The 23,611-nt window shown below is 32.1% G+C and overlaps 1 protein-coding gene across 1 annotated transcript; it reads left to right on the top strand.

The window, feature by feature from the left end:
• The first annotated feature begins 706 nt into the window (after positions 1-706).
• On the top strand, positions 707-9,920 carry LOC127865294 (probable G-protein coupled receptor 139). The gene is made up of 2 exons (XM_052405300.1): positions 707-1,310; positions 6,705-9,920. Exon 2 carries the CDS (start codon positions 6,808-6,810, stop codon positions 8,005-8,007), a length of 1,200 nt encoding a protein of 399 aa, XP_052261260.1. The 5' UTR covers positions 707-1,310; positions 6,705-6,807; the 3' UTR covers positions 8,008-9,920.
• The last annotated feature ends 13,691 nt before the right edge of the window (positions 9,921-23,611 follow it).

Genomic DNA, 23,611 nt, shown 5'->3' with positions numbered 1-23,611 from the left:
TAAATTATTATGTAAATTGAGATGGCTCCGTTCATGCCCCAGATGACTGCATTGATCACTAACGGCAACAGTGTCGTATGTTAATTGACAATAGGCACGGTCTATCATATCTCCTACTGCTGTTTTTGTAAATTCCATTTGTACCTTACTTGAATAAGCCAATTTCCAATAATTCTATTAAAATTTGAAACAATCAAGCACTTTTACTGTTTAAACTATGCTCAATATATATATGCGATTATCGGTCGTTTCCGATGCTTTATGTAAGTTCGCAAATGTTAAAACTTAAACGAGTTAAAACAGTTTTCAACTAAAATGGTTTTGTAAATCAATTGGTCTATAAATTACGAAGACGAATATGAATTATATTTGATCAAAAAGATGATGCAAAACTACATCTTAAGAAAATGTAATGCAATATACTTGTAATACTATGTTAATATTGGTATACAATTATTGCTTAACCGTTACATGTTAACAATATCAATATATAACTAACTTTTCTGATGAATACCGGAATGTGACAAACATATCATATGAATAAACAACTGTTCAGGACAAATGATTATGTCTTGTCGAATCTTAGTTTATTTTCAGTCTTAGAATTTCAGTATGATAATTGAATAACCATGATCCTGTGTAAATCCAGGAAACACAGTTGTATCAAAGTACCGCCATTTTCCTAGAATGCAACTTCCATCACATGTCAACTAATACTTGATAATTGTAGAACTAAACATTGAGGTTTCGAATATTTGCCAAACATGTGCTTCCGAAGGATTGCTTTCCGTTTATTGGCTCTCGCACAGTGGATAAAATCTGGCTAATTCATTTTCCACATGAATAATATATTATATAATAGTCGGTTCAAGAATTAATGTTTAGCAGTCTACAGATGATCGTTCACGGAGTGGCGGTGGTGTATTGGGGCTGATTATTTTCTTCTCAAGACATTAAGAGTGATCCTACAGTGAGTTTATGATTGGCGCAATTGAATGTTAAGAGTTGTTCTCTTCTATGGGAAATAATTTATCTTCGTCAGATATATGAAGTGTTAAAATTGAGTCATTCTGTTGCATATACTGGACATTTATATACTTGACACATCAGCTGAGAAGTATATGGGATCTGTTGGGAAAACAGAAAACTCTGAGGTTAAGACAGTGTAAATTGTTTAAAAGCAGGATGTGTAATGATAATAAATGAATACATTTATAATTGGATACTGGAACGGTTTCTCAAAGATATTCAACAATGCGTCTAGCAATATAAATTCTGATGTTCCAAAAACCAACAGAAATCGAAGAAAGGTTAGTGTTTTGATTTATTTGTTTATGTCTTATTATTGCGTTTTCAAATTAATTTTTGTAGTTTATTTCAAATAAAATAGTTTGATTGTGTTACCATTTATTTATAACATTTGACATTTGTAACAATTGCAGCCACTTTTGCGGAGAAATGTGCTCAAGGGGATCGTGCAGTTTACCATGTTAAAGATAATTTTATCTTAAGCGGAAAGATTATAACCATGGCATGTTCGTGAATTTTCTCCACAATTTTCAATTTGACATCATTGTTCCGTGATATAAGTCGTACCCTCACTCGAAGTAAGATAGCTAAAGAACACGGGAAGTATTAAAAATCAACACTTTACAGTTGCATAGATGGAAAATTTTGTTGAATTCCTGTAGTTTGTCACTGAATAAATAGACATTAGTAAGAAATGAAATATATACTGTTAAACGTATATAGTGTTTAACTGTAAACATAAAATTAAACGTAACTGAAATATACAAGAAAATGTAACTTCATTATTTGCACGAGCAGAAAGTCGCTAAAGGCGTGATAATAAAATCTACTTGATATCAGCCAGTTTGAAGAATGTTTGGTGAGTGTTATGTGTTTTCTATTTATAAAATCCTAAACTATAAAAACAAACGTCAATAGGCTATTACAATTTTCAGATTGTGAAAAATTGAAATTATTTTCATGTTATTTTTAGAACAGCAGACGAGTGGAGGAGAATGGAAATACAAATATATATTTTAAGACAAACACAATTAATTACCAGATGCTCACAATAGAGCCATTATATTCATTCCTCATGTTTTATATGGAGTTAATGTCAACAGTATTCAAAAACAACACTTCTCAGAATCCATGAAGTTTTTGAAACATTCCAGGACAAGGCTTCAAATCCCTAAACTAATAGAGGAATACACTAATTTCAATAATTATCCATAATAAATGTCACATCAAAGCAATATTTGCAATATTTCAACTGAGCCTTTGTGTTTCATTGAAACATGCTATGACGTCAGCTGATTGTCTTAACTGTACTATTCTTATAAGACTGGTAGCCGTACAATATTAAGAGAGCTTTTGTATATCTACATGTAGCGTAAGTGATGGACAGCATGTGCATAGCTGCAATTAGAAATACGTTGGTACAATATCAAGTATTATATAAACTCTCTATTATGTAAAATGTTCTCTTCGTTACTCGTCTCATGAAATTGTCATTTTACGGCTATTACATGATGTCCAATAGGTAATTGATTTTTACCTTCAAGCATGTAAGATGAAAATTAAGATCGAGCTAACGAATGTTTGAAATTATTGGTTATCCTTAATCGATAATTGGCATGCTTTTTTAGAAAATACTTGATTCATTCTTCTAAAGTAACAGAGTGCTTTTTAAATGTTTAACACTGCTCATTTATAATTGACGTGTTTTGACGTATAACATACATAACATTAATATTGTTTTATATTTAAATCAATTTATGGACGAACACGTTTTGAGAAAGTTTGACACAATTTATCAATTATACGCAGTGATGTCGAATATCATTTCAATTCTACATGAAACTACACGTTCATACGTCTACGTTGAATGTAATAAATATTCCTGCGTGCCTGAAGGAAATAAGTTGTTTGCCAAATAATTTTTACCAGGCAATCAAATTATAGGATTGACAAAATAAGGCAAATAGTGTGCAGTAAAAGCAATATAATATGATATTCTTTTGTCAATATTGGGACCAATTAAAGTAATAAACATATTTGAGCAAACAAGTTGATGACGATTTTTCTAGGAATTGACATTCATGGTAAAATAATTGACAGAGCGCTATATGATTTACGATTTATTAAAACCAGAAACTCGCTCATTTCTATTACGCCAACAGAAATTCTAAAGTGAATCCAGTAAACTGTTGCTGTATAGAGCAAGTAAAACACTTAACTTAAGTATGATCTGTTTTATTGTTTTCATAACAAGACACTCACTAATTTATTGTTTCTCAACACGAAAACAATCTTCGGTACAGCAGTCAAAACAACGTATGAAAAGCAGATGCTTATATTAATATTACATAATAATTTGATCATCAGCGGAAATTGTGTCTTCTTTATATTACTTCGTCCTTGCAATCAGAAATTCAAAAACAATTGTTTGCTGCTATTCTGTACTTTAGATTTGATATAATATTCAATAAACGCGATAAGGTATATCGCTATCAAGCGGATGAGGGGCAACAAGTAAATCTTACGATTTCTTTATATTATAACTGCAAACACTAAATTCAGCATAATGTCAATAAGGCGTAAACAATTTTCAACAGACTATATCACACATGTGCCTAGTAAGAAACCAAACAAATTCGTTTTTACTTTTGAGTAATATATATTAAAGATAAAACATGAAGTTATAGTTATGCTTATACATATTTCAAATTATCACGCATGGCCTTTTCTCACAACAACTCTTATACTAGTAATACCAATTTGTTATATTATTTTTATATTTTATTTAAGTGTTGTATTTTCATTAACAAAAAAAGGTAACAGTTAAATTGTAATATCCCACCAGAAATGAATGTGCAGGTAAGTACTTGGATTTTAATAGTAGAGGTCCTTTTAGCTTCGAAATAATGCACACTGCCTTTTCAGTAGTATCTGAAACCTTCATTTCATTGATCATTTTGACGATGCAGTTGATATTTCCTTACGCGATTTGTGGATACGTAAACACTATTTACATTAAAATACAGAACTATTAACATGCTATGGCTGTAGACATGTTTTTAAAATGAGCATCAGATATTTTAATCTTTCAAATGCCATGCAACAAACTGTTTTCATGCGGTTATATCCTGTCTGCAATACAAAACAAAGCTATGACTAATTACACTGTCTACAGTTTTTTTTAATTCAGTGTAAAAATACCAATCTACTCTAATCAGGATATCTTACTTTCACCAAGTAAGTGCACACCATTTATACACGATATATTGATTCTTATGATTGTAAGTAAGGACACTGACAATGCTTTTACTGAAAAACTCTTTCTCAGCTGGGTAATTGCCAAAGAAATACTATGAACTGCCACGCCGTGTGATTGCAAATAACTAATTATATTCTCTTTATATTCAGAAAACATTTAAAACTGTTAAATGTTATGACGGAAGTTTGAGACAGCTGCAACTCTGTAGATCTACTCACGTTAGACATGAAAACCCCTAACCCTATTTAATATAAATATTTCGTTAAATACAATTATTGGTAAGCAGTCATATACTTTAAGTGCATGAATACATGTATAAGACATGATTGTAATACTTTAAAGTGTACTCCTCTATCACTATTTGCTATCTATCTCCGCGAGCAGAAAGACATTAAGTACACAATCAGCTTCTGACACATTATGTTGTTTAATTTCAGAGAACGTGTGGAAATTTACAGACGCAAATTATGCTTAACATTGTTTTACTTGGAGACCTGTTGGTGCAGTAAATACAACTGGCTTTACTGCTGTTGAATAATGCAAGATGACGGGTCACCTCATAATTTATGGCACACATAGTTTAATAATGTGCGTAATAGTGTAAACCAATGAACTAAAGCGCTTCAGATAAGTTGTGAAACCGGTAAATTTTAGGATAAATGTGATATTGTTAATCTCGAAAGATTTTCTTGGACAATTTTAGCATTATAAAATGAAAGCATTGTCATAATAATTATTGCCATGATATTCAGGACGCACAACATAGCATAATTTTCGCATCATCATTATCATGATTATCATAATCATCATAATCTTCTTCCTCGCCATCCTAATCTATAATTGCAATTATAAAAAATATTGGATACAAATGATAATAGACACAGAAAGATCGAACTGGCGAAAACACTTAAACGCTCGCGGATATGCACGCACTTTACAAACATAAACTCCTTGCGTTACAGCTAGCGCGCTTGATAAAGAAATGGATATTATATCACATTTTAGTTGCATGAATTTCATATTGGATACTTTTGACTAACGGTAACAAGAAATGCTTGATTGATAATATGTCTAGATTTTCCTAATAACTATATGAACATTTGCACGATCTCCACATATTAAAGGAAAGCCTTTGTGTTTACATCTCTCAACAAGCTCAAAAAGTTATATCATTATGTATTGGGCGTTTTCATTTTCTGACATAAAATGTATCATCATGGCACAGCCGTTATCATAATTTCCAAATTTCTCAGCAAACTGATACGGATATTCTGAAGACAGAAGTCTGCAAAACTCAGCAAACAATTCTCCACCTGTGTGTGGGACGAATCGATATTGCGATGTTGTTATAAATCATTTGAAATACAGAAAAGTTTTCAGTGGAAAAGGATTTAGTTCTTAACAACTTTGCTCATCGATGGCTTTAAGGACACTTATACGGGTTTCAAAAACGTATTTGCATGGGTTATCAAACTGCTAAAAAGAGGACTCGGTTATTAGAAGTAAAGTATACTGTATATGATTAAGGATTATAAAAGATTGACCAAAAAGGAATGTTAATGTTCTTTTGTCTTATGAAATCTTTTAATTGTGCATTGAAAGATGAATCAAATTGCATTGTAATCAGTGTATTTAAGTCCACAAATGTGTAATCAATCTATACGATTGGTCAATTTAATTATTCCTGTTAACAGATAATTATTTAGGATCCGGCACGAGTTGTCATATCGAACCCTATTTTATTAAACGAGTTCAGAAATATTGTGAGTAAGCGAGCCTTTGGCGAGCTTACTAACGAATTTCCTGGACGAGTTTAATAAAATATGGTATGATATGACAACGAGTGTCAGATCTTTTTTATCGAATGCTTTTAACTGAAGAAATTAAATAAATATTTACGCAAACATAATGATAAATCCCGAATGCTGTATACATTTCGTGGCGTCATTTAACGATGCAAAGTCATTTCAGCAAAATAACAAAATGCGATTGGTCAATAAACGAAAACTAAGCCAATGAAAACGCTTAAAAATGTTGTATTACACATGTGTAATATAAAAAGTATGTTATGGTTGTATTACATGGGAAACAGGGTATAGCATGTGATAAATAGTATTAGTAAACATTAAGAGCGAGAGAATGTTTGTCCGTTTGTTTTTGAAACGCAAAATGAAAAAAAGAAGAAAATGTATTCGGTCCTTTACCAATCAAATTACAATAATTACATTTTGACAATTACATTTAGAATTGTTTTGGAACTTGCCTTGTTGTATATTAATAATGCTTATGTCTACCTTTCCGTGAGAAAGATCCGTACACAGATCCGTAAATCATGTTTGATAACATAACATGTATTTCTATTGCGTGTTATATGAATATATAACTCCAAACACTAGAGTGTTGATTATATTTTCAGATAGCATGTAAACCGTGTTTACAATCGATCAGCGACACTAAGAACATGCTCCAGGTATATCACATTGCGAAGAAAAAACTGCAAAGCACGCTTCGATGCTAAAATGGTTGCTTATTACATGGATGACGTTCTGCAATCGGTTAACAACCTGACAATGCAAAATCCTCAGGTAATAAACATTACAAACATGACAATAAGTGAGGCATCATTGAATTTGACATACGATTACTACGATGACTTATGTCAAAATAATATGCAAAGTATAAAAGAAGGTCTACCAGGATATACACTATGTATGCACACTCTTCTTCCTACTATATGCGTGTTTGGGATCATCGGAATTATCTTGACACTTACTGTGCTGAGTAAAAAAAGCATGTCAACATCGACAAATAATTATCTTATATCTCAAGCAGTGGCTGACCTGCTGTTCTTGGTAGTTATAGGCGTGCGAATCTTCGATACGCGACTAGAACGGGTTACCCACCATTACTACCTGGTGATAATGACCTATGGAAACATTTTCATTAACATTTTCCTTTTCGCATCAGTGTGGCTGACCGTAATGTTAACGGTGGAACGATACATTGCCATTTGTCACCCACTTCGTGCAACGACACTATGTACAGTAGTTCGGGCCCGGATTATCATTATATCTATCATCGCCATTGCAACGCTGTATCATGTCGTTTGCATATTTCGATATAAAGTTGAGTTTCACTGGGACCCATGTGTGCAAAAGGAATTGCCAGCAATAATCATCACAAACCTAGGGCTAAATAAGGAGTTTCGACACGTTTCCAGCTGGGTGGACTGTTGTCTCTTTGCAATAGCACCGGTCATATTGGTTCTTGTCTTAAACATTTTACTGATATTAGAAATACATCGTTCCACAAAGTATTTGCGGCACCACTTGGCGAACGACTCCAACGTACGGACAATCATCTCTAAGGAGGAAATGAGAATCACCCGAATGCTAATTATGGTTGTGATTGTTTCCGGTGTGTGCCAAGGGCCGTACATTATTCTCAACATTTATAAGAGACTTTTTCTGGACGTCATTTCCCCGCTTTTTAACAGCATGACTTATGCGACCATATTGTTTCTAGTACTGAGGTCATCGTTGAACTTCATCATATACTGTTGGTTCAGCGAGAAGTTTTGGAGCACGTTAAAGCGGAGCTTCTGTGTAGGAAAGTGCAAAAAAGGCTGGTACCCGAGTATCTGGAATAATAAAGAACATGGACAAAGAAATAACAATCGCAAGGTCTCGATCATACATACAAAGGAAACGACGTGTTAGAACTGGGACGATGTAAAGTATATTTTAGACAGTTATAATGTTGGACAACTAGAAATAACGTTGTTTCTCTATCAGCAAATAATAAAAACAAAAGTAAGATTATTAAACAAATATGCATTACCCATTGTTAATGTTAATTGTATGTAACGCAAATAATAATTTATAATTGAAAAAAGCCTTTTACTTTTACATGTCGACTCATTATTTTGATTTTGCAAGTGTTCCAGTAATAATGTGCATTGTTGTGATAATCGGATTCTATAGGTTGTTTATATCTTATTCTTATGATTTGTCATAATTTTGCCTCGTGATGTTTTGTTGTTAATATTTGTTGGGTACTTTATATATGAACAAAATATGTACACAATATTCCATCTCATATTGTCAATACTCATTAAATATATTGAAATAAACCGTATATATGTCATATGAAGTCAGACCAAGCGATACAGTTATATAAGTTATGTCAATAAATGACTAAGTTGGTCAATAAATGATTTTTAAGTTTGGACGAATAATCGTAGATTCACTGTATGGTCTAGCACATTACATCTTTAATACTTGTCACATGATAACTAATGTCCAGTGATGCGTAGTTATTACTTTACGATCCCAACATAATGCAATTGCCCTCCTGCATGCATAGACGAATCTGTAAGTTGTTGTTTTTACATAATATAAACTATGTTTTGTTTGTTGATGCTGTATACATTTAAAGTGATATTATGGGCATCTAACAGTTTATAGGTGTCTATCTCAACCGTTGTTTATTTTTGGTGTTTTCACTTCATATACACTTATATTTGTTAATGCAGAATCAGTATTTAAAACAATATCCCGAAAAATAATGCATTGAATATCAACCGTAGTTTCTTTTGACAACTGATCATGCATGTACGATGTGACCCTAAATTAAGTTTTAGTGCAGATTCGTTCATACGACACAAAGACACAATTTTGTTTTACGGATCATTTCGGCTTAGAAGACTGGGTGAGTCACGTAAGGATATCGAATATAAAATATGTTTTCATAAACAACAGGTAGCAAGATGAGTTGCAGATAATTGGTCAGTAACCACATTTTAATTAACTTTTTTGACCTGTTAATTCGTTTCAGCTCAATTCAAGAGTGAAAATGCCCATAATATCACTTCAACTGATATTATGAAGACACATCAGGTTGAATCCAATCTCAAATGAAATCAATCAAATTTACCTATGTTGCCAAAATATGAAAGTTTGTTCACACGCATATCGGGAATCAAATACATTTCAATTCTTAATTTACTACTGTCACTGAAGTGTAAAACTCAGTTAACATATGACTAAATATATAAAATCTCAAATGATTTACTTATATTTTTTAAACATTTCTCAGCAATAACAGAGTTTTAATGAATTGAACCATGAACCATCTATAAATGTACGTATGCACATGTATTTGTATTTCATAAGACAAAAAAGTAGATTTTTACCGCGTGTGTTTTCTTGAAAAAATATAGTAATTAGTTTATATCGTAAGCATCAACAAATTCATTTACTGTACATATTTTTTACCATGTTAACGGTAATTAACTTGGCAGTAAATGTATTTATATAGAAAAGGCTATTTGGACAATTATAGAATAAGACAATACTGACAGTATTAGATTTTAAATAGTTTGAATGAGTGCGCATTAATAGTTATACTTATTCTATATCTAACAGTGCGGTATTGTTGATTATACGTTTTGTCAGCAGGCTATGTTATTTATCCATCAAACACCGTGTGTTAACATTAATTTTCTTCTTGTGTTGCTTAAGCTCCTTGATCGGTTTATATCAAATTATTATTTTCCCAAACACAAAAGCTGGAACTTTGCACATATATAAAAGAATACGCCTTTAATATGATTATTTAATAATTCCCCCCTCCCCACATGTTATCACAAATGAGAATTTTTATCAAAGCTTTAAATGGTTACCATTTTTTCAGAGGATGAAACCTCTGTCATGTGGCGGTCGTGTCTGCCTGCTTGTCGAGTCCAAAAGTCTAACAACGTAGCAATTTAATTTGACGACACTTCAATACCTTAAGACGTCGCTTCATTCAGGTTTATTGGCATACAGGCAGTTTGGGATACAAGTTCCATTGATTATGTTCGTATAATATCAGTCCAAGCCACACGAAGTCTGGCCAAATCGGCATTACGTTTTAATAATTGACAATCTTTACGTGCAATTTATTGTGTATCAAATACTTCAGGCTATTTAAAATAAACAGTATTTTAGTGAGAAAACGCAATGCCCGCTTTGAAACGTATAAGTTTTAAATTATAAAACTACGCGATGGCCATTGAACATGATCGGTACCATATTTTGAAATATTATCGAGTTGTGATGCCGTAAACGGCTAATGGTACCATTATGTCATTGAGCTGATATAGCATATATGATATAGAGAGAGCACGATAGAAGTAGTTGCCTACTGTCAAGATGCTTTCCTTGACATAAAATTCCTGATGTTCAGAGATAATTAACTGTGAAAGTGAGATAATTCCAGGTTCCTAACTTTGGCATAATATTGCAGTTGTACATAATTAGTACTGAGTCTTTAAATAAAACTACATGTGTGTAATCTGTGTTTAAATTTGTTTGCGCATATTAAAAATACTTGATGTGTAAAAGCATACAACAAACACGAAAACAAAGTTTCTACTGCAAACGTATCGAACACATTTTGCCGAAATTCACAAAATGATAACACAAGTATTTATTATAAAAGTATTTAAATCACAAAGGTTTGCATGTTGAATTTACATCACGTAATAAAACAATGTTTTGTGCGATTACCAATATCAAAGTTCAACAGTACCTGAAATATTTTATTGCATTATTATACCGTTGGAAATAACAGCTAATTCAGGAATTTGAATGATGCAGTCGGATCATAAGTATTGATAAATTATAGCTAATTATCAAGAACTGACTGAAATGTATTAAATAAATGTTCTTCATATGCATCAAATGATTTTGTTTGAGAATACCCTAACAAGAAATTAGTAACACAGACCACTCTTATGTTAAAGATTACCTGAAACTGTTTTAATCGCGAGAAAATTAATACAAACACAAACTAACCGTCTTTATTGCATACATTTAATGTCTTCAGAATTCGACCATCAGCAAAATTGACTAAACTACCATGTAACATACTGTTTGAGCGATGTCGACTGTATAGCAATATCTGTTTCACAGTTTTTGGGTTTTCAAGTCATAACGTAAACAGAAAATAATAACTATAACATAGGTTTATCTTGTGTTTCGTCTACATGTCAACACACTTTCTTGTTTCTGATGAAATTTCCCATTTAATAAAGATTAAAATGTCTGAGTGTTTCGTTTACAAATTAATAATAAAATCTAAAACAGTTGAGTTACAATATAGTCTGCTACACTCAGTATATTATATGAGATGCGTTCTGAGAAAACGGGGCTTAATGCATGTGCGTAAAGTGTCATCCCAGATTAGCCTGTGCAGTCCGCACAGGCTAATCAGGAACGACACTTTCCGTTTTTATGATATTTTTCGTTTAAAGGAACTACAAGTCTCTTCTACACGAACATCCAGTTAAGGCGGAAAGTGTCGTCCCTGATTAGCCTGTGCGGACTGCACAGGCTAATCTGGGACGACACTTCACGCACATGCATTATGCTTAGTTTTCTCAGAACACGACTCATATATTAGCATGCATCAATAACATTTATAAAAATGACATCCGCATACCATGTAGTTATCGGGTCTGCCTGATAAGATTAATTAACGGGGACATCTGTTTGTGTCAATGTATATTATTATTTTTGGGAAAAATGACAAAAACATGAAAAAGTTCAATAATTCGATGATAACTTAAGCTATAATATTTATTGCAATGATACCTTCTTAACGAAACGTTATGCAATTATAGCCAAGTGTATTGTTATATATTTCCCTTCAACGCTTCGATAGCAGTTACGAATTTGCAAATTTAGAACAAAATATTCGTTCCCTATTAGTCATATTCAATCCTCATTTTCAAAATTAACGCCAACTATATTTGGAAATATAAGTAAATTTATTGGTTTTCCACCAATAACTCTGAGTGATAAAATTGCACTCAAAATCTTTGGAATAAGTCGAAAATCAAATAAAAAACGAAAAAGCTTTAAAACGACAGTTGCAGTCATTGTCAAGATATGATACCGTGGGAAAAGAGCTCCACATAGAATACTGTATGATGAATGTGGCGATAAGATTTAACTACGCAGTAATAACCGCAGGAGGGTAGACTCGTCTATCTCGACTTATCATTATTTCTATGTTAGTATTCCAAAACGCTCTCATATTTCTCTTATTGTGAGAGGTAATTAATATGGGTTAAGACAAAAATAGTATCGACCCAGGTTATATGGTAAAAAAACTGCCAGTTATTAAAGGAGTTAGTGCTCTTCATTCAAAACGACAAACATATTGGTTAAATTAATATCTAAATAAGTGCTATCAAAAACATATATAATACATGTAATTATAATTGCCACTTGAAGGTCATCAATTCTTTCTTATCTTAAACAAAAACTTATATAAATCATGATTGTTTAGCACTAAATAAGTACTTAATATTTTGTAAGTTTGTACAAGCAAAACCTTATTTATTAGAAGTCATATGCCTAAAATAATCGAAATAGCACTTGTGGCTAAGAAAATAGTTAAACATTTACGTTTAATAATTATTTATCATCAATATAAAACGGGAAAAGCGTTTTAATTAAAGTAACCTTACTACTCAAAATCAACGAAAATTTCGTACAATATTTCGTAAAATAAAGATAAACAATTAAAAATCATTGTTCCTTATTGCCATTGTCGAAATTTCAACGCCAGATGTGGTCTGATAAAATAGATGTTTGTGGATACAACATGCTCGTTTTCATTATCGTTTTAAGATGGTACCATTTTAGTGTTCGTGTGTCGTATCAATAGATATATTCGCAGTTAATTAACCTGGAATTTATTGTGGTCACAAATAAATAAAAACAAGCATTTTGTATCTACACAAATCTATGTAATCATACCACATCTAGCGTTGTAATTGTGGCTATTGCTATAAGGAACACTGATTGTTTTTAGGTGTTAACTTTATTTTACGAAATTTGGTTGATTTTTAGCGTTATAGAGACTTTAATGCTTTTTATCGATAAGTTTAAAAACGCGTATAACCGAGATAACGTTTCAAGTATTATATTATTCACAAGCCTGCATGTAAAATTGGAGCATGCGAGCTTTGTTTATTAAACGTTCTGGTTAGAATCCACTGTTTTTATCAAGATTAGTTTTCGTGTTATAATACTATGTCGAAACTAACGAAATACGACAGGTAGCATACTTAATCGTTTAATCGCTTTTATTGACCATATTGTAAACGACCCATAGGGGTGTAACTAACGAATGTCTAACGTCAGACAAGTTACCTTGATTTCTGACAATATTTTTTTAAACAGCAAATGAGAAACGTGTTGCTTGTTCACATTAAGCCGAATCCCCTGTGTCAAGAAAGAATTTGTGGAAAATGTTGTATTTATATTAAAACTCAATTCGTAAGTTCACGACCATCACGGTTAACTATATCAACGAGCCGATCATGCTGTAGATACCAATATATGAAGTAATGCATGTTAAGCTCATAATACACGCAGTTAAAAGATAGATGAAACGCAGAAGATCCTCTGACTATTGCTTTTGGAAGCCTTTTATTCCAATTATCCTACGATCCATCTTAGTTAATACAAAGGGCGCACATCCTATGTATGAAATAATTACCAAAAATGAGTCTACGCCATTGTGCATAAATAAATGGTCAAGTATTTTAACAAATATTGAAACAAAAGAATGGCGAAATATTTTGGTATGCCTTTCAATATCACACGGGATAAGAATTTGCAGTGGTTTCAATACATAATCATACATAGAATCATAGGTACGCCATCATTCTTATTTAAAATTGGCTATGCCAACTCAGCCAACTGCACTTTTTGTCAAACTAAATGTGAAACTATTCAACAGTTATTTAGGGAACGAAAGCTTGTCAAAAATTTATAGCCGAACTATTGTCTGGCTGTTATCATTTTTCGAACTGTCTAAATATGTCCTCTTTTATACTGCGACAGGCACCTTATATTTATTTTGATAAAAATGTATATTATAATAGTAAAATGAGCAAAACTAAACCCACACTTAAAGCAGCGAACTATTATCAAGTCTTTGTTCAGTGGTTGTGAAAAGAAGTCATGTGTGGTCCAATATTGCTTTTACAAACGCAGTTTATATTGCCACCATTTCTTTAGTAGTTGTGCAAATAGACAGAAGAAGTCATTTATTGTCAAATATTTCTTAAGCATTTGTTGTTTTATATTGCTATGTCAAAGCTATTGATGGTAACATGTGTATGATGTGTTTTAATATGCATATATTGATTGTAAACTCTGTACGGTCTGGAGTGGGATGCCCTCAACCCACTCACACCTATTCACGAGGTAAATGAAATGTATTGTTAAACAGAAAAAAAGTTGGAACGAAAACAAATTATCAGACACAGCACGAAAACATGCTGCACACAAACAAAAATGACTACAACTGGAGTATCCACCCTTCAGCGGTCAATATATCTGTCCCCGATTATTAGGTGTTACACCACGGAATCACAAGTAATACAAGAGGTCGCGGCAATCTCCTTTCTTATAATCAAAATTGAACGCTGAGCTTTTTTATGCCACATAATTGTTCTGTGTCTGAATAACTGATCAGTTCTTCCGGAACCAGAATGTGAGTTTTTAATTAAATGATTGGAGAAGCTAGAAAACACGTATAAACAGTGATGAAATATGTGAGGTAACGTTGCAATTGGTGTGAGAAATACTTCTAACTATTGACAGTAAACATAGTGTGTAGACTTAATTTAGTATTATATACACTTTTTGTATTGTTTTATACCAATGAACATTTAATGTTTCATCTAAACAAGTTAGTTTAATAATGTCATTACTATGTCAAAATCAGCCCATTCTGAATTATTCTAAGAAGTGACTGAATAACCAATTATGAGAGATTAATTGTGTCAGACCTTATCCTGATTTCCATTCATTCCCCAAGTGTCTTAATATTCATTGACTTTCTGATTTACCAAGATCTTGAATTTACCCAAAGGAGATTATGCATCCGAGAAGCAGCATTTCTTTGACTTTTCGATATAATTTACCGACTGAGCTGCGATGTAACACACATTTTCCATCCAGAGGCATATACCAAATGTCTGGTGTACTATTAGATATCGAGAAGGTTATTCGATATTGGGTAAATCAGACGGATATTGCAATCTGTCTGTCCCAGAAAAAAAACACAATAATCAGATCAAACAATATTGCGCAGTATTTCAAACATTTATGGGTGTTAATACATTTCCTTCCTCAAACTTGTGTTAGCGGTGTATTGGCAGAATTGAATACCAACAGTATTGTTCGTTTTTAACTTTAAGATATATCGTACATTCTGCCAAGATATAAAGTGCATAGATTAAGATTCTTTCAGTCACTGGAACGTTACATATAAGAACATATCATCTGAAAAGCGCACGTAAATTTTAATCTGTGCGGAATAATATTTACATCTAACTTAAGAGATGGTATAAGGTGCTAAATGATAAATATAGAGGTAGATATCCATGAAAATCAATATGATATATATTGATAAAGACAATTGATTTTTTCCATTTTTATCCTGAAGATTTTAACATTTAAAAGCGTAGTTGGCAGAACTGAAAATGTGAACTTAATGCATAATATTGAAACCAAAAATCACATAAAATACATAATGCAGGCAATTATTAAATGGGATTAAATTTTAAACATTTTCCTGTCATAAACATCTTATAACAGCAGCTTATTTTTATATGTATTTGGAAAGTTTCAGTGATTTAAATAGGGAATTGAAGAATACACTGATCGTAATAATTCGCAACTGAGCAATGTTCATACGAAAAGGTAAAGGCTTAGTGTTATGGGCCGGGTGATTATCATAATCATCGAAAAATTGACAAAAGATTGTACTTACAATTCAGTAACATTTTGATTTGGTAATTGATTATTTCATATGTTTGTAATGTGTAATTGTAACGTTTTCATATTTTACATCCGACATCAAGTTTTTTATCAGCGTTGATATGTGTTTTGTTCAAGCTGTTGTTTATTTATCAACTGAAATTAAATCGCTGATTGAACTGAATCTTTAAGTGATATTATGCGCATTTTGCAATTTTGACATGAGCTGAAAAGAATTAACAGGTCAAAATAGTTGGTCAACATGTGGTTACTGACAAATTATCTACAACTCATATTTCTACCAGTTGTTTATAAAAAATAAATATTATATTCGATATTTTACTTGACTCACCCACTCCTCTAAGCCAACATTTTCCGTAAAACAAAATTGTGTCTCTGTTTCGTATGAACGAATCTGCATGAAAACTACATTTAGACTCACATCGTACATCGTATCATTTCTGTTGTCAGTTGGCAAAAGCGAAAGTACGGTTGAAATTCAAATGCATTATTTTTCTATTTCTGGGATATTGTTTAAGTATGTTGATGCTGCATTAACAAATATAAGTGTATATGAAGTGAAAACACCAAACATAAACAAGGGTTGCGATAGACACCGATAAACATAGCATATACTGTTAGATGCCCATAATATCACTTTGACGAATGTCTAAATGTAATTTTGTATTCAGCATTCTAGGTTGAATGTACACAATAATACTTCTTACAACACAGTAAAAAGATGCAAATAGCGTTATGATACTTGAATAACCGCAGTAAATATTTCCGCGATCTCGCAGTCGAACAGTCGATTAAAAAAATACTTCTACGAGTACTTTACTGGCTTCTTTGAAAGTTTAAGATCGAGGTTTCTTTATGATTTAAAACACGTATAAATATCGGAAAATATGCTTACTAAGTTTTAAAACTTATAAATGGTAATCAATTAAAAAGACGAAGACTGAACAATATGATAATAATGCTAAAACCATATACCAATATACGCTTTTTATATTTTAATAACACAAATAAAACTATTTCCTTTTGCTATTAGATCACTTGAATACACAAATGATTTAGTATTTCTAAAATATTAATGATATGTTTGTTTCTATGAAGAAACTATAGAACGTAATCAGCATCCATAAAGTAATTTTGGATAGGACTATTTACACATTATTATAATGACGTTTTGATTTTCATCTGCATGTAAATGTTGCAAATGTTTGTTTTTTTATGAAATGTTCGAAAAAAACTCTTAATTATGTATAATATAACATTTATTGAACAAGATACAAAATAGAGCTCCAGTATTAAATAATTAAAAGAAAATTAATTAAACTGCAATGCACAAAAAATATATATTTTGAACCATGATTATGCAATTTCTATATTCATATAGAATGCTTATTAAATATCTAGTAAGCAACTCTTTTTGTTGATGGATAAGTGCTTAGAAAATATCCTGCCATTCAGTATTCAGTGAACTGCGAACATTAGTCTCTTTAGATTCAATTTAAAAATTGTTAAATGAGGTTTATGTCAAGACCACATATGGGGATTAAACAGAGATAGAGAGAGAGAGACAGAGGGAGAGGGAGGGAGGGAGGGAGGGAGAGAGAGACAGAGAGAGAGAGACAGAGAGAGACAGACAGACAGACAGACAGACGGCCAAACAGATAGATATACGGCCAAATAGATAGATAGATAGATAGATAGATAGATAGATAGAGAGAGAGAGAGAGAGAGAGAGAGAGAGAGAGAGAGAGAGAGAGAGAGAGAGAGAGAGAGAGAGAGAGAGAGAGAGAGAGAGAGAGAGAGAGAGAGAGAGAGAGAGAGAGACAGACAGACAGACAGACAAACAGCCTAATAGACAGACAGACAGACATACAGATAGACAGTTAGATCGAGCTTCATCGATGTGTGACATTAAAGACTTTCAAGCACAAGTAAGTCACCATGCAGATACTGATGAGAATATACATTACTTCTTTAGCGCAATCAATCTTCCCCTACAGGTACTGATCAGAACGTCCCCCCTTGTCCATGATTATCATTATAGCGTTACGGGGATTAAGTCCTGGTTTTAGCATTACGGTTTCGTCATGTCCTTTTCAATAGTTGTACAACAGTTGTACAACATTGGTCCTATCATACAAATTTAAATCGCTAAAAATAATCCCGTGGTCTGCTTGACGTTAATAACATTGCACGGAGAGCAAATATTGAACAAGTGCAACATTGTTATTCAAAGTCTTAAATTCATTGTGGTCGTTAAATTACAAAAGGGTCATTTACGATAACATTAATTATTCGATCCGGAACGTTGATCTATTTTTACTATTTGTAATAGGTCATAACAATAACCATACACTATTACAAATGGATTGAACATCGTATATATTTTCAATAACATATATATATATATATATATATATATATATATATATATTCATTATTGATCATTCACAACATTCAAATTCAATCCGGACACACATTTCGATATGCCAATTATGTATAGTTTCATTTCTCTTTAATGAACATCTCAAAATTATTAAGACCATCATAATAGTTATAAATGATGAAAAACACTTTGTTTTAATAATTGAGATTACAATGAAATATCAGTTACTTTAAGAAACTTTAAACAAATGAAATTCCAAATACTATCAAAGGAAATTACCAGGCTCTTCATAATGTTAAATTACATCGGAAACAAATCATTAATTAAACGAATTCACTGTATCACGTGTATATTGACTACGCGACGCAAATAACCACACGGTTTTAATGACTTTCTTTCTTATTTGTGTCAGATAGAAATCAAACATCTATGCTAACATTAATTTTAATTAGTACGAATGGAGTGTTGTTAACAAATTCTTTTAATTTCGATTTGATAAAGCTTAATGTTTGTAATATTTGTATTGGTATGTTAGTAGTCCATTTAAGGAAGATACAAGCTGTCTATTATGTTAAATATAAACAGTTTATTATGCTCCCCCAAAATTTGTGGGGGGAGCATATAGTCGCCGCTTCGTCTGTCCGTACGTGTGTCCGTCCGTCGGTGCACAATTTTTGTTCGGGCTATTTCTCCTCAATTAATGACCGGAATTAAATAAACTTATGGGGAGCTTCACTACCAAGAGGAGATGTGCATATTATCAGCCGGTTCTGGTCGGATGATTTTTCACAGAGTTATGGCCCTTTGAAATTATCCATTAACTGTACATATAGTGCAATTCTTGTCCGGGCTATTTCTCAGCAACTAATGACCGGAATTCAATAACAAACTTTATGGGAAGCTTCACTACCAAGAGGACATGTGCATATTATCAGCGGGTTCTAGTCAGATGATTTTTCACAGAGTTATGACCCTTTGAAATTTTCCATTAACTGTACTTATAAGGCAATTCTTGTCCGGGCTATTTCTCAGCAACTAATGACTGGAATTCAATGAAACTTAATGGAAAGCTTCACTACCAAGAGGAGATGCGCATATTATCAGCCGGTTCTTGTCGGACAGAGTTATGGCCCTTTGAAATGTTCCATTGTACATATAGTGCAATTCTTGTTCGAGCTATTTCTCAGCAACGTATTACGGGAATTCAATGAAACTTTATGGGAAGCTTCACTACCAACAGGAGATGTGCATATTATCAGCCGGTTATGGTCGGATGATTTTTCACAGAGTTATGGCCCTTTGAAATTTTCTATAAACTGTACATATAGTGCAATTCTTGTCCGGGCTATTTCTCCCCAAATACTGACTGGAATTCAATGAAGCTTTATGGTAAGCTTAACTACCTTGAGGAGATGCGCATGTTATTTGTAGGTTCTGGTTAGATTATTTATTTTGAGAATTATGGCCCTTTGAAATGTGTAAGTTGCTAAACCATCCATCGTATTATTTTGTCCAAAGTTATGCCCCTCAAGACGTTTCCTTTTATCTGAATATATAGTGCAATATTGCGACAAAAAAATCTTTGTGGAGCATCACCCGTCTCCGACGGTTTCTTGTTATAAATGTTTCTTCATACTTGTAGAAATATTAGTTGTATGCCTCTTAAGTAACACAATGTGTTTTAACATTGGCAAAAATGTATGATATTTATAAATGAAACGAATTAGAAACCCATCGTAAAATAATAACATTAACGTGTGGATATTCACTTTGTAAAGTTTCTGATAACAATGTTTCGGTTTGACCGAAATTTTACATATCGACATCGAACATAAAACTAATCCCTCAAGTGCATTATTATTTCTTTCTACGTTGAATGTCATAGATATTCGTGCGTGCATGGAAGAAAAACGTGTAGTGCCTCACAATGTTTGCAATGATTACACGATTTCCATAATTAGGCAAATATAATTGAAATAATATACATATTCGTGCAGACAGGCTGATGATAATTTTTCCAGCACTTGGTACATGTATTTGATGTTAAAAAATTGCCAGATCGCTATCTGAGGTATGATTTATCCGTGCCTGGAACTCGCTTAATTCTACTTCGCCAACTGCACTTTTTAAGTGAATTATGTTAAATGTTGTTATATAAAGTACATTCAACAAATATTAAAGTACGATCTGTTTTAGCATAACCATTAACTCAATAGTTATTTGTTCGCAACAGGAATACAATTATTGATGCTTGTTCGATATAAACAACATATGCATATATAATAATATAACATCATCAGCAGAATGTCTGTCATCCTTATGCTACTTAGTTCTTTGATACTTAATTATCCGTATTACAGAAAAAAACAACACTTTCATTGCTGCTAGTATGATATTCAGACTTTAGATAATATACAGTCATAATGCGATAAGGTATAGCGTTATTCAGCAAATAATGGGGAAACTACAGATAAAACTGACGGTCTTAGCCGATTTACTTATATTTAAGGTTCACATCATTAGTGAATCATGCACCGTGAATTTCAATGCGTTACAATTCAACATACTCTCCATGAGAAGTTTCACAATTTTCAACTACACACATCACATATGTATCAAGTAAGACATCAATTAAGCTAGTTTTCGATTTGAAAAAATACATATCATATAAAACATGCAGATATATTTATGGTAAGAATTAGTGTTAAAATTATCAAGTCCTCTAACATAACCGGTGTTTATTACAACATCAATAATACTATGAATATTGTATTTTAAAATAATTTTAGCGTTGAAATTAAATGTTGATACTATATTTAAATAAAAGTAAATCATACAATTTATTTATTGATGTACAAGCAATACATGAATATGAATATCTCGAATTTTAATTGAATAACATTCGTCATTTAAGCATTGACATTATGCAAACTGCCTTGTCCAGTGGTGACTGAAACTTTCATTTCATTGATTATATTGATGATGTAGATACTATCCCAAGTGCACATGTGTGGCTCGTTACATTAATGCTAATATTTTAATAAATAAATACTCAAATGCTATGGCTGTAGGCATGTCTATAAAATCATCATAATATGTTAAAGCTTTCATTATATATCATGCGATGAAATGTTCTCATACTGTAATATATTGTCTGCAATAAAATAAAGTGAGGACTACTAAGTGCATTTATTTGTCATTGTAATAATATAAATCTACTATATTAATGATTTTCCAATTTCAGCGATGACGTAAACCATGACAATAAAATTAATAATGCTTTTCATTATCGTACGTTTAGGCCCTGGGAAAACTGTCAAAACCACGCAGCTGAATTATTGCCAAAGAACTAGTGCGAACTTCCATTCCGTTTGAAATGAAATCATACTGGTATGTTTCTATATTCCGCAAGCATTTCAACCTTTTGAAAGTTTTGAAGGGCATGTGATACAGATACAACGATATGTATGTACTTACGTTTGAAATATTTATTGAAACCCATAACCACTTTTAATGTGTATATCAGTCACATTCTTTAAATGCATTGATTCATGTATGGTATGTGAGTTTAATAGTGGATAGTGAACGCCTTTATCTAAACGTACATGGTATCTAATTCTATAATATACTTATATCCTACAGAAAGACTCCGGGTATTTATCCTCCTGTCCATTATGTTTTTTATTTCGGATATCTGTACTCGTTAAAGGTGATTGACGCAAATAATAGTACACGATGTATTTATTGGAGACCTGCTGGCATCATTTATACAAATGAAGTGGCTTGACTACCGCTTGATTATTAATTGCAGCAGGGGGCCTGAAACATTATCAAACACACACGCTCATATTGTGTGTAGGATTGTAATTAAAAGTACCAGATGGCCTCAGATAAGTAGTTTAAACAATTTTGGCAGAAGCTTAACATTGATGTTTATAAATCGTGAGGGCTTTCTTGGGGAAATCATAGCGTTATAAACAGTAAGTATTATCATCATCATATTTGCAATATCAATCAGAATAATACTCATATCATAACCATATCACCATCATTATCATCATTATCGTAATCATCGTAAGCATCTCATTCCTCGCCATCCTCGTCATTATGGGCAGAAGCAAAGCCAATGATGAGAAATGTTTAATACACATAATCAAAACAGTTTGGAAAACACTAAAAAACGCTCGCGCACTTTACGTACATAACGTTATTTCATTGTTAAAGCTAGCGAACTCGATAACAATATTGATATTATATCACATTTAAGTTACATGAATGTCACACAATATACTTTTAAAGCGGGTATATACGATTTTTATATGTGCTGAATTGTAAAATATTGATACAAATATGTTATAATAACACACAATATGCAAGAAAAATGATACATTTAAGACGAATTTCATAAAATACAGCAAATACAAATTAGGGCCCTGAGCCGATTGTGACGAAGATAATTCGTAATTATTTTCCTACAATAACCGATGCATTCGTCTTTTTAGTAAGTGTGTGTGTGTCGTATGAATCGATATCGCTGCAAGAATTTCAAATGAACCGTTAAACTAAATTTAGATTCACATCGTACATGCATGATATACATGCTGGCGAATTCGGCTGTACAGCCTTTTTCGATTTCAGAATTAAATATCTGGCTTATTTAGCATTTTTCGACATATGTTCTTCTTAACTTTTATTTTAGTTCATATTGAAATATATGTATAATAAGTTTTTACACATTTTATATTAATAAATAAATATTTGACAAGATCGTATATACCCGCTTTAACAGTTAAATTACACTAATTGACTATTTTCTACTGCTCAAATCTATCAATAGCATGTGTAAATATCATTCTGATATAGATACATCAACTTTAAATATTGCTAATTTTTAGGAGTAAATGGAAAAGGATCGATTTTTCATATCCAATTCGCAACAACTTTTAAAACAGATATCATTAGATACTTTTCTTTTCAAATAAATACTGTAAATGTCGTTTACTTTTATTAAATGTGTTTAATCATTTTTGTCCGATAAGGAATTTCCATAACATTAACTATGCAATCGGGCAAATAAATTTTTAAAATCGA

Source organism: Dreissena polymorpha, chromosome 1 (assembly GCF_020536995.1).
Source record: "Dreissena polymorpha isolate Duluth1 chromosome 1, UMN_Dpol_1.0, whole genome shotgun sequence".
Classification (NCBI taxonomy): Eukaryota; Metazoa; Mollusca; class Bivalvia; order Myida; family Dreissenidae; genus Dreissena; species Dreissena polymorpha.
This window is presented reverse-complemented; position numbering and strand designations above follow the sequence as displayed.